Source organism: Salvia hispanica, chromosome 1 (genome assembly GCF_023119035.1).
Source record: "Salvia hispanica cultivar TCC Black 2014 chromosome 1, UniMelb_Shisp_WGS_1.0, whole genome shotgun sequence".
Classification (NCBI taxonomy): Eukaryota; Viridiplantae; Streptophyta; class Magnoliopsida; order Lamiales; family Lamiaceae; genus Salvia; species Salvia hispanica.
The window spans coordinates 9,258,108-9,270,631 of NC_062965.1; the positions used below are offsets into that span (position 1 = coordinate 9,258,108).

The 12,524-nt window shown below is 36.7% G+C and overlaps 1 protein-coding gene across 1 annotated transcript; it reads right to left on the reverse strand.

The window, feature by feature from the left end:
* Positions 1 to 7,562: 7,562 nt before the first annotated feature.
* Positions 7,563 to 11,042, reverse strand: LOC125218012 (LOB domain-containing protein 36). Its single transcript, XM_048119606.1, has 4 exons — positions 10,929 to 11,042; positions 10,782 to 10,827; positions 9,596 to 10,461; positions 7,563 to 7,776 (listed from the first exon to the last, which is right to left on the reverse strand). The coding sequence occupies exon 3, from the start codon at positions 10,442 to 10,444 to the stop codon at positions 9,656 to 9,658; it is 789 nt and encodes a 262-aa protein (XP_047975563.1). The 5' UTR covers positions 10,445 to 10,461; positions 10,782 to 10,827; positions 10,929 to 11,042; the 3' UTR covers positions 7,563 to 7,776; positions 9,596 to 9,655.
* Positions 11,043 to 12,524: the final 1,482 nt, after the last annotated feature.

Here is a 12,524-nt window from a genome sequence, read left to right on the forward strand (position 1 = left end):
CAACCAAGTTCCCCCCGATGACAACATCTTTTTATTTTTTCCCATTAAAGAATGTCATCAATTAAAAACAAAGAACAAAATTTTTTTTCAACCTTAACAACCCTTTCATTGGGGTTTTTTGAATAAAAATTTTTTAAACTTTGACAAAAAACCGGTTCCATGATCTAGATGCTTGCTTGAGACCATAAATGGCCTTCTTAAGCTTCCAAACCATGTGTTCCTTCCCCTTCACTACATACCTTGGGGTTCCTGTAGATGGTCTCCTCAAACCCCCGTTTAAAACCCCAGTCTTAACGTCCATCTCCCATATTTCCCCAATCCATGTACCCCTATAGACAAAGTATACGGATCGATTTGGCAGGGGGTCTCATCGTAATCGATACCTTCCTTTTGGGTATCCCCCTTTGACTAGTCTTCCTTGAAGACTTTAACTGCCCATCGGGCCCACGTTTCTTTTGTATATCCACTTGCTCCCAAGGGATCGCCTTGGGGTAGGACAAAACAAATCGTAGCGTTTTTGTCCAAATTGTAGTTGAATCCATTGCTTTCACCCTTGCTGATCAAACCCCTGGCCCCTTTCCCAAAATTCGGATGAAAATTTTTTTGTCAGGAGTGACCCATACACTCCCCCAAACCAAAGATGGGGCTAGAGACCTCCACCCGGGGGACTCAATATCGGAGTATTAGTTGAAGTTTCGGTTGTTGTTACACTTGGTAATTGTTCTTGGTTAATGGAAGTTGAAATTAGTTAGCTCTTCAAGCAATCCCCTTTTTGGGGACTTATGATTCATTAAAGCTTCCTCTAAGAAGGGCATGATGCTCACAATCTTTTTTTCGTCTCGAACTTAAAATTTTAACTTCTTTCCCTCTAGGGTATCCTTAAACACGAAAACCCACCCAGATTCCCTTATTTGGACCCTTTTTCCCAAAAAATTTCCCCCCTTTTTGGGTTTTTGGGGCTTACGCCCATTCCAAAACCCCAAGGGGGGTTGGGGAAATTTAGAAGGAAAGGGGTCAAGAGATAGTTTGCGAAAAAAAAACCCCCCAACAAACAGGAAAGTGCATCTCATCATCGTCGCCCATATTTAAAAAGGTCTTTTCCCTTCTTCCCCAAACCTTTTGGCGGGTGTCCCGGGGCCCGTCGGGATTAACCCCCTACCGATAAATAGTCCAAAAATCGGATGGGTTTTCCCTTTTGATGGATGCGGGATTTGATACTTTTATGTTGCTCTTTAGCCAAACCCCCTTGAATTGTCAAAAGTTTACTTGTACCCATCAAATAGATGTATCCGATTTTCGAGACATCGAAAAGGTGACGAAATATGGGCCCCCTTTCCCGGGTTGACTTTGGTCCACCACATCAATGAAGAAAATATTTTTGGCCCCTTTTCCCCCTTTGATCTAAAAGTCTCTTAGTCATCTTCCCTTCGAGACGGGACTCACACTTAAAAAGGGTTCCTTCCCAAGATTTAAAAAGATCTTGATCAACCATCGCATAATCCTTCTTTCGTTGGATGACCAAGTCTAAGGTGCCATAAGTCGTTTCATTTTGGTTAAGGTTCTTTTCTTTTCTTAGAAATTTTATGTAGCATTGAGTTCGTTTACGTTGATTAAATTGTGTAGAAGTGATGGGTTTTTGATTGTTTTCCCATGATCCCCGGGAGATATAAAACCATCTTTTTAATAACGCAATTGCATTAAAGAAATCAATATCCTCATAAGAAAATTTTAAAAATAAAATTTAAAATTTTTTTAAAGGGGTATAAAAAACATTCTTCAAAATCAAAAATCTATCACTAGAAAAGGAAATAAACGCCTCCCCCGCAAGCCGCCACTTTCGATCGCCCCGGGGGACCTCATCTCCGATCATGTAGCCGTCTTGTCCCCTGCATCAATGGGGATCAAAACATATATGATCGTTTCCGTTCAAAAACCCCAAAGTATGAGTAGATGTCAAAGCCAAACATGATCGACTACTGAGCATGGTGCATCCCCTTACCCTTGCCCTTTTTGGGAAACCGGTTTCCCAATGACCTTTTCTCCACACTTGAAGCTTTTTCCGGGTTGCTTCTTGTCCCCCCTTTTGTTTCTTCTTTCCCTTAGCATTGTTGCTCTCGGTTCGGTGCCTTTTTTTTTCTTCTCCTTGGGGCAAGGAATTAGGCGATTCTAGCTTTTTGCTTGAACCTAAGGTCCTCCGGCTAAAATTTCCGAATCCTAAAGTTAATTCCTTTTTACCCAAAAGTTGAGTTTTTTGGGGAAGCTGGGGAAGACTCAAAGGATTATAGTAACGGGGACCGGGATCGATCGTCCCCCCAAATACCTCAATCGGGAGGGACTCATCATCTCGGGCTTTTGGCCCTCCGAGAAGCCCTTTTTTCCCGACCGTCATGATACTCCGAAAGGCTTTAGACAACCGTTCGATTGGCCAAAAAAATTTGGGTTTATGTTCGGCGGTTTTCCCTGGCGGGAAAGCGTGTGAGCGATGACATGAAGCCCAAAATGTACACTTAATCTCATTCGCCTTATGCCGTCATGCGCATCTCGCAATGCTTGGCGGGACTACGGGGGGACGTGGGGGTGGAGTAGTGAGTACGAACTTGTACTCTTCCCTTTGAGAAAGATATCCAAATTTTGTTTCCATTATGTAATTTTGGCCTTGGGTTTTTTTTTTGAGAATGGCGAAAAGGTTAAAAGACATCTTGACGAATTTTATTCCAAAAAAAGAAGATTTTTTCTATTTGTCATAAACTTATGTAAGGAAATTGAGTAGATTAACCATAAAACTTTTCAAAATCTTACAAGAAAATTAATAAATGATCCCTTTAAAATGATTAAAATTTGACAATTTTGGTCACAACACCGACATATCAATACTTTCCCCCGGGGGTTTACATTCAAAAGCTTCCTAAGCACACCACCTGGTTTAGCATTACAGATTTTTTTTCTACAACACACTCCCAAAAAATGCATGTGTTGATAACAAAAACAAGCTATCTCATAAATTGATTGAACCCCAAACTCGCAATTCCCGGTTATTGTCCCCACTCGGGGGGTAATATTAGGAATCACTTTCTAGTTACCTATTATTATTTGAGAAGTCCCCCTATGAAATTCGTTTTTTGGAATTTTTAATTAAATCTTTTATAATCTTTAATATCTTAATATAGAAACTATTAATCTAGAATTTAATTCTCATTCATGTCTTACTATAAGATATATCTAAAATAAAATACATTATTTATAATCTTAATTAGACATGAAAAATCAAATTCATATAATTTCCAAGTTCAAGATTAGGAAGAATATCAATTATATTATTTAATGTATTCTTATATATATCATATCTTATAATAGATTCTAGATATATATTATAATATTAAATAATATTATTTTTAATGATATCTATTAATTAAACAATTAAATAATCATTAAAATAATCTTTGTAATTTCAAGTTGAGGTTGGCCGAATCTACACAAAAGATCGAAGATATCCCGGATTTCGCGGCGTTTCGCCCACGCCGGGAAAACCCCCCTTACGGGGCGCCTTCCCTTTTCCCCTTTTTCCTCCCCCGGGGGCAACCCGGAAATTTACCCCCCGTGCGTCGACGAAAACGCCAGGAAACCCCCGACCTCCGGGGGACCCCCCCGACACTCGCTGCACCTGGCCCGCCCTTTCGCCTCGCGGGGTCGGCAGGGTTTGGTATTAGGGGTTTGGGGTTTGGGTTTGCGAAGAAGACCGGGGCCTCGGTGGCTGGCGGCCCCCGTGCCAGGGCCCCCCGTCCAGCGTCCGTGCCCCTGGTCCGGGGCCATCGGCGGGCGGGACCCCTTTCCCTGGGGGTCGCCCCCGGGGTCCGTCCTCGCCCCGTCGCTTTCATCGCGTTTTTCGGGGCCGGGAGGGTTTGGCGGGCTTCGGGGGCGCAGGCCCTTGCTTTTGCCGGGGGTGCCCCCCTGCCGCCCCGGGGCCCCCCTGAAGCAACCCTCTTCATCGATCATACGCAAAGTCCGGGCCGGCCCGAATGCCCTCTGCCGTTGAAAACGTTTTGATTGAATGTTCTTGAGTTCAACATGCAAAAAATAAAAAAAAAAAACAAAGAACATGCTTTAATCCAAACAAGCATTTAAACATAAATTTAAATTTAAATAAACGGCCAAAACGCCGATACCAATTTTGGTGCCCGGGGGGAAGAGCATGTAAATAAATCCCTAATAATCGGGTCTTTTGGATTATTTGAAAAATCTATTCGCAATTTACGTATCATGCTCTAACTTGAATTAATCATGCTTTTAAAAAATTGAAAACCCAAAACATGCTTTCTACTAGAATAATACCCAATTAATTCTCCAAAAATTGAAGATGGCTAGCGATTCTCCCCGGGGCTTTAAATCTGAACAAATCTGACATTGCAACCTTTCTCGATGGGTAGTCTAATTCCATCTAGGTTGTGAAATTCATATTTTTCTTTGTTTAGAACTGACCGTATTACCTTAAAGTGGACGACGCCCACAACCGGTCTACTAAAACAAAGACTTAGACTTTGTTAAGTTAACTTATACATTTAAACATGCATTAACATCCATTAAATGTAAAACATAACAACATTATGACAAAAATAATCTGTTTTATTCATTGGAAAATAAAATAAGAGTTTTACAGTATTCAATCACTCGAAACGTGATTTCTAGTATACAAACTCTAACACCTTAGTCTACTTTCATCAAGACAATCACTCCACTGACTCCACAATATATGGAACACAACCATAAATGCGTACCTTTACTTGACTTAATCTAATAGAGGAAATAAAAAACCTACTAGATAAAATCTCAAAAAGGAGATGCTCCATAGGAGTCTTTTAAGATTCAACATCAACAATCTATGGTTTAATGTCTCACAAATGATTAAATATAGGTGCGGTTGAACACACAAGAAAAAGTCTTAAAAATGGATAAATTTGGCAATGTAGTGCAAAACGCCCGTCCGAGCGTTTCCCACGCCACATTTCTCCCAGCCGTACAAGCTCTCTGCCCAAACTGTTTAAAATGCTTGCCCGGGTGTTTTTCCTCCCTTCATTCGCCCAGTCGCGTGTTCTCTCTGGAGTCACCTGCATTTCAGTGCGCGGCTTTTGTAAAACAACCATAACACTGTCCACTGGACTCCGATTGAGGCGTGCAAATTAATCACGTGAAGCTCTTTCGAAGACGAAGACAATGAATTCCTTTGTGCAGAGTTTGAACGTCATATCAATAGGCCAATTACTCTTGGAATCTAGTAGTTGCTGAAACCTTTGATGCACGGCTCCTCCCATGATCATATTGTACTATCATATTCTATAGGCAGTGGCGGATCCAGGGAAGGGAGGGTAAGGGGATGTGGTTGGCCCTCCTGGGCCCAGTTACCATGGAGCCTGACTTAAATTTTCTATAGTCGCCCCCTCCGCTACCGACGTCGCCCCGAGGAAGAAGGTAATCACCCAATGCTTTCTTAGGTAGATTTGTTCAAATTCAAGCCATATTAAATTCAGACTAACATTTAAAGTTGAATATTGTAATTTTAGTGGTAGAAAATATGCAGCTAAGAATCTCAATTAAATAAATTATTATACTTTTAGAAAACAATACAACAATATTATTAAAGACTAAATAGTTTAGAGATATCTAATTGAAATTGTGATTGTCCAGAATACTCCCTCCGTCACACAGTCACACGTTAAGTGGCATAGCTACTTTTTGGGATGTTTCACTCTAAATGACACATTTATTTACTTTTTTTCTTTTATTTTATTCTCTCCCTACTAAACTCACAAAACTATACTACTACATAAAATCCTGTATCGAAATGTTCCACTTAGAATGAGGCGGAGGGAGTATTATTAAAAAATGTCATATAGTTTAGTAGATATTAGAGAGACTGCGTGATTCGGATGGTAGAGATAAAATTTTATCCATCTATCTTTTCCTAAATGTGTTCGGTTGATTTAAGGGGAAAATATATCTATCTAAAGATGTCATATTTACATCTTAAGCCACCAACGCTACCAACTAATGATATTTAAGAAAATATAGTATACCAAAGAAATGGTGCATATTATGTCTGGTGTTCATTTGAAGCATGTTTTATGACATCTGGAATGAAACGAAGCACAGTGGTAATTTTGCCCCTTCCATTTTCCGTTCCTGGATCCATCAATTGGAAAGATAATAAATATGAAACTAACTACTCCCTCCAAACACGAAAAATAGTCTCATTTGTCATTTTGGGATGGCCACAAAAAATAGTCTCATTTTTAAATCTCGCACTTTACCTACATTTTCTCCTCTTTCATATTTTATCCACTTTTTTTTTCTCTCTGTCTCTATCTTACTTTATCCATTTATTCTCTTTCTTACTTTATTATTTTCAATTTAAAACATGTGTCATCCATAAACGAGACTATTTTTTTTTAATATAAATTGAGTATCTAAATAAATATAAGTACTATAAAAATACACGAGAAAATGAAGCCCTAATTTTCTAGCCTATGACTCCAAGAAGAATCAGTCTATTTTGTCTTCAAATTTCCGTCCGCTTGCTTGCAAACACATTTATTTAACGTAAGACATTGAAAATCATCTTCTTCAATGGGCTTTATGGGATCATATTCTTCAATGGGCTTTATGGATAACTCTTGAGCCCAAACATTTTGAATTATTCCTAATATTTTAAAAGCAATAGCAAAATTCTTAAAAGTTTTGATTTGTTCGCAATTGTTCCATGTTATTGTTTTTGGATGAAATTGAATATGAAATGACAGTCAAGAAGGTATACGTGCACATCATAAACGATAAGTTAAACTATGTTATTTGGTTAAAAACATCAATAATACATTACATAATATAGACAAACAAATTATTTGGTCTAATAATAATTGCGAATAAATTTAAATTTCATAATTTTTTCAATTGAATTTTAAGCGGTGAAACAGACTAAAATTTGACCAAACATCTAATTTTTACTACGTTTTTTATTATCTTAACGATGAAATATGTTCGAATGTTTAGTCATTTTTTTTAATTTTATAAACATGATAACATAAATAAATATATCAAAAGTGAGCGTAACAAAGATATGTTTGATTGAAAAAGCAGAGTTGTAATTGAAATTTTAGAATTAATTTGCTGGTGGTAAGAATGGATTTTGTTCTAGTGCTCGAAAATGATTTTAGTATGTTTCCCATTACTTGTATGGATAAGACGAGTTGTAGACAAGGCATCAAACCAAGATTCTATATGATTTGTGATTTTGTTTTGAATCTATAAAAAAGTACTCTCTTGTTCCACTTAAAATAATACATTATGAATGATAGACAATATTTAGCTCCAACCCAATTAACAAGCCAACGCATCTAGTTCCGGATCAGCTCTACTCAGATTATCGATTAATCTTATGTCAACAAGATAATAATTTATAATCTTAACCCCCTAAATCCCATATATTTTCAAGCAACACTAACATCCCTGATTATATTATTGTGATGTTATTAACAAAGTTAAATATTACTGCTAGAATGCAACAGGTTGGACCGTGAAAGTTAAACTAAAAGAGGAAACTAGTATCGTAAATTTAAAATCAACGCTGCTCCTACATTTCCAATGTATGTATTCTTCCACTACAGATTGTTATATCTTTCCGAGTTCCACACAAAAATAACTAGAAAGAAAATGACTTACGTACATGTGAATACCTACAAGATTTCTCCCACGACCACCTATCTCTCTCTCTCTCTCACTAGTTTTGCACTGCAAAAAAATAAAGATTATAAAATTTTAGTGAAGGGAACAACAACACTTGAACGATTAATAAATGATATATATACTGGTCATTCAATTCAATCCCATTTGACAAATTAAAAACTCAATCCAATGGAAAAACAATTAACAGTAGTATTCTATGAGCAGTCATTCAATAAGACGTACTACTAAGTCATTAAATATATAAGACAACAGTGTTAATATATTTGTGTACGCTTAGAGCGTTGACTAACCCAATTAGATTCAGATCTAACAACACAAGACATAATTTTATTCCATGAGTATTTTGCATGCATCATTTATTCCGTTGTATCAAATTAAAATTTAAATGTGAATAAGAGTTGATCAAAGATGACGAAAATCCCCTAATAAAACAACACTCGCACGCAACCATAATCTCTTTCCATTTCACACGAATGCAAAAAAAATACTAAGACAACTTGAGTAGAAAAGGACAATTTATCATAGTAAAGCAGAATGATATATTCCATTTTGTTAGGTGATACAAGTCCATTTTAGTAGGCTAAACATGGAAGAAATAGGGTCTTTCAGATATAAAAGTACAGTACTATTGGTGAAAAACGTGCAGCTCGTTTTTTTATAAAGAAATACACTAATAATGGCGTGCCCAGTGAACCATTCAACTACTCACATTGGCCATTAATTGGACAAAACCTCCCTGTACAACATATTTTCAGAAGCTTCTTACACCAGGTATATTAATGCTGGTAGTATATGTAGTTAATAGTCATTTAAATTAAGAAGTTTGGTCAAATTCTAGTTAATCTTACAAAGTCTAATATCGAAATATTAGATTATGACGTTTCAATTTTATCAATTGTCTCATTTATAGGCACAATTTCGTCTTTTAAGGATGTTCAAAACAGCATTTTTCATTAGATTAAGATAAGAAAAAAGAAATACCAAGTAGTTATTTTAATGAAACACATTATACATCATCAAAAGACGACATTTTGTTTATAGATGAGGACAAATGTGAAAAATTGAAACTTTATAATTTAATATTTTAATTCTAAATTTCACAGAATTTGACCAAGCTTATGAAATCTAAGAGGATGGTTCATTTCATAACTCTTTTTAAAGTTAGAATACAATACCATTAATAAATACGTTAATATCAGTTGATATCATAAAATATAGTACTCCCTCCGTCCCACTGAAGATGATCCACTTTCCTTTTTCGTTCGTCCCAACCAAGATGACTCATTACTAAATTTGGAATTCCCTTTATCTCTACTTTATCCCCCTCTTTCTCTCAATCTACTCTCTCCACTTAACACACAAAATAAAGTTGCATAAAATCCCGTGCCGCCCAAGGAAGGGGTCATCTTCCTTGGGACGGAGGGAGTATCAATTAATAACTCAATATCATTTCGATGATCGATAAATATCAGCTAACTGATAAAGGTTGTCATTTTAAAAAAAAAAAAAAAAAACAAGGGAACACTCCCTTAACCCCAATATATAGTACATGTATATATGAACTCCCCAATTTCTTATTCAATTATTGGCAAGTGAAATACACTAGTAGGCCAGGGTATATAATCTGTCCATTTGGATGCTAACTGAAATACTGAATCCATGAGTAATATGCATAGAAGTAGGGTAGTTGAAAAGGGATGTTAGGGTTTGTATAGGTTTTGGGAGTCATGATAATTTCTGAATGTGATGGCTGTGACAAGACAATAATTCTCATAACTGATGCACTAGAAAACAGATACAAAAAGAAGTGTGTTGCATTGAATGCCCTCATCTGTCAAATGAATGCAGATATTAAATTATTTACCTGGATGGGATGTAATATCTTGTTCAAGGAATAATAAGGCTTTTGGAATTTGTCAGAAAATTAGCACTGTGGAGCACAATTGGTCATCTCCTTCTCTTCCTCCTCCTCCTTTGGTTGTTGTTGTTGCTCTTGTTGCTGTTGATGGAGATGGAGATGATGTTGTTGAGCTTGAACCTGAGCCTGAGCCTGAGCCTGCTGGTAAGGAATGGCTTCAAACTGCATTGCGCCACCGCCTTCGTTAAATCCGGTGGCGGTCACTGGCCCTCCTCCTCGGTCGTGATCAAATCCCCCGTTGAATCGCATAATATCGTTATTCTGCTCGTAGCTAAGCAGCATTTCTTCTTGTTCCCGAGCAGCCGCCGCCGCCGCCAGCTGCTCAACAAATTGTTGTTGCTGCTGCGGCGGCTGCGGAGGGAGCATGATTGTATTGTACGGCACCACCTGATATGGAGCGGCGGCGGCGTAGTTCCCGGCGAATCCGGGGTGGCTCAAAATGGGGAGCATCGCGGAGGGGCCAATATAAGTGGATAATTCCTTCTTGGCGTTCTCTAAATCGACCTGGACCTGGCGGAGCCGCTGCTGGAGGACCGAGATGAGCCCCACGCACCCGTAAACTGGGTCGCGGAGCCGGTACTCGGCCTCGTACGCCAGCGAGTTCACGGCGTCCTCGCGCTGCGCGGCGCTCAGCTCGTTGAGGAGCTTCGAGACGTTGCTGGCGCCGAACACCTTGTGCACGGTCGTGAACTTCTGAGGGTTGTCCGGCGGGAAGTAGGGCGCGAACACGCACTCCTGCGTGCACTTCCGCCGCAGGCACTTGCACGCCGCGCACGGCGAGTTTGACGACGACATTTTCCTTCTCTTCAACGCTTCGAAATCAGTGAATTTCATTCATGTTAGTACTACTAAATTGCACATGTATGCACCGAAAATTGCAATTAATTAATGGGGAATCGAAGCCGACATTTAAATAAATTAAAAGTCAATAAATGTAACCAGTTGATTAAAATTAAATCAAGCGCCTCTTTGTGTATGAACAAAGTCAGAAGATGATGGATACAATTTTTAATTGAACAAATATGAAATAATTTGTCAGATCCAAAATATTCATTAAGTTTGTGATTTGTGATTCTTCAAACAAATCATTCCAGTGATGATCAAAGAAATTGAAAGAGAAATATAATTTCACCTTATTTTTCACCTTGAACGACTCTCTCCATCGACGCTCACGGCATCTGTGAGGCAAAAAACAATAAGAAATGTAGCAATCGAAGAATAAAGAGGCAAATCAACGTAAAAAATTATGGAAAAGAGAGTACAAATTTATGGAATGAACCTTGGGCTTATTGGAGAGAGTGGAGTTTGTACAAGAATTTCTGGATCCGATCTTCAAATTTCTCAATCCCCAAAAATACAAAGAGGAAATGAAACAAGAGTAAAAGAGAGAGTATGTAAACATGTACTACTATGGAAATCATTCTATATATATACATTCATACACTACGTAATGATTTTTTAATTTAAATGTTTATGTTAGTTTATATGATAATGTTTTGGGGTTAGATTTGATTAGATTTGTATTTATATTAATTAGGATTTTCCATATCCGTGCTTCATTAAGATCGATGTTATGATTTTTTCTTATTGTACTTTCTCAAATTACTCCATGTTTCAATATTATTTGTCCAATGTTTGATAAATTATCTTTATCTAATCTTCCGATATTTTCATAGCAATATTCTGATGCGATATTTTTGACACGTAAATCTCACATGTATGATTGAATTCAATGTAAAATATTTTATTTAAGAGTACATGTTTCTACATGGATCTAAAACATAAGAGCATCTAATAGGTAAATGGAGAAGTAAAATTATATAACTATCATATTTACTCTTTTTTCATTGAAAAATTATTCTCTAAGGGGAGAGGTATTTGAGAAGGTATTATACCTTTTCCTATTTTGAAGAGGTATCTTTAACTCTATCTTTACCTCTCCATTGATGGAGAGGTAAAAATTTTAACTATCGTATTTGCCTTCTTTTTATGAAAAACCAAAGGAGAAGGTATTTGAGAAGGTATCACACTTTATATTTTTAATGCATTTTGTACAATTATTTTATGTTTAAAAAATCATTTACCTTTCTATATACCTTTTTCTTTTGGAGTATGTTTCCTTTTAGAATGGTATATTTCACTTCTAGAGTAAGTATATAGATGATATACTTCTTTTATTTATCCTTTCTTGTTGGAGATGCTCAAATAGGAATTGAGATTTTATCAGCTGGAATTATTGCCTTGTGTCGTCATAAATACTTGAAAGATTGTGTATCAATCCATAACTCATTATTTAAGCATTAAGATACTGATATTGATATGAAAAAAATATGCTTACAATTTGTGATACAAATTTATGATCTCCCTCATAAATAATAAGGCTTGATATTGATGAAAATGGTATGCGGATATGCCTACAATTTGTGACACAAATTTATATTCTCCCTCATAAATCATAATGGCGGAGGGGTAAATTACTGCAATTCATTCATTACTTTATAAAGTCTAGGGTTTTTAAATATTTGAAAACTAAACCAATTAAGGTCTTCGGAACGAAATATTTTTCATCATATATTTTAGATATTTGTATCTTATAGTATAAAATATAATTTTGACAACATGCAGTGAAGCTGGAAGACCGATTTAATTCATTTATCGAAAACAGAAGCAAGGAAAAGTGTGAGTACATTTTATAATAAATTGTGCAAAATAAGTAAATAATATTTTATGGTTTATAATTGACAAAAACTTGGTCGCACGTGGGTATTATTGGACATAAAACTATGGACTTTGGCCAAATTTTTGCATTTCCTATGAATTTTAAAATTGTTGTAAAATATTAATAAATTAACATTTTGTTTTTTATTTCCCAATA

What these genes read in the sequence shown, in the direction of transcription:
- LOC125218012 (XM_048119606.1), bottom strand. Translation starts at nt 10,444, where the DNA reads ATGTCGTCGTCAAACTCGCCGTGCGCGGCGTGCAAGTGCCTGCGGCGG.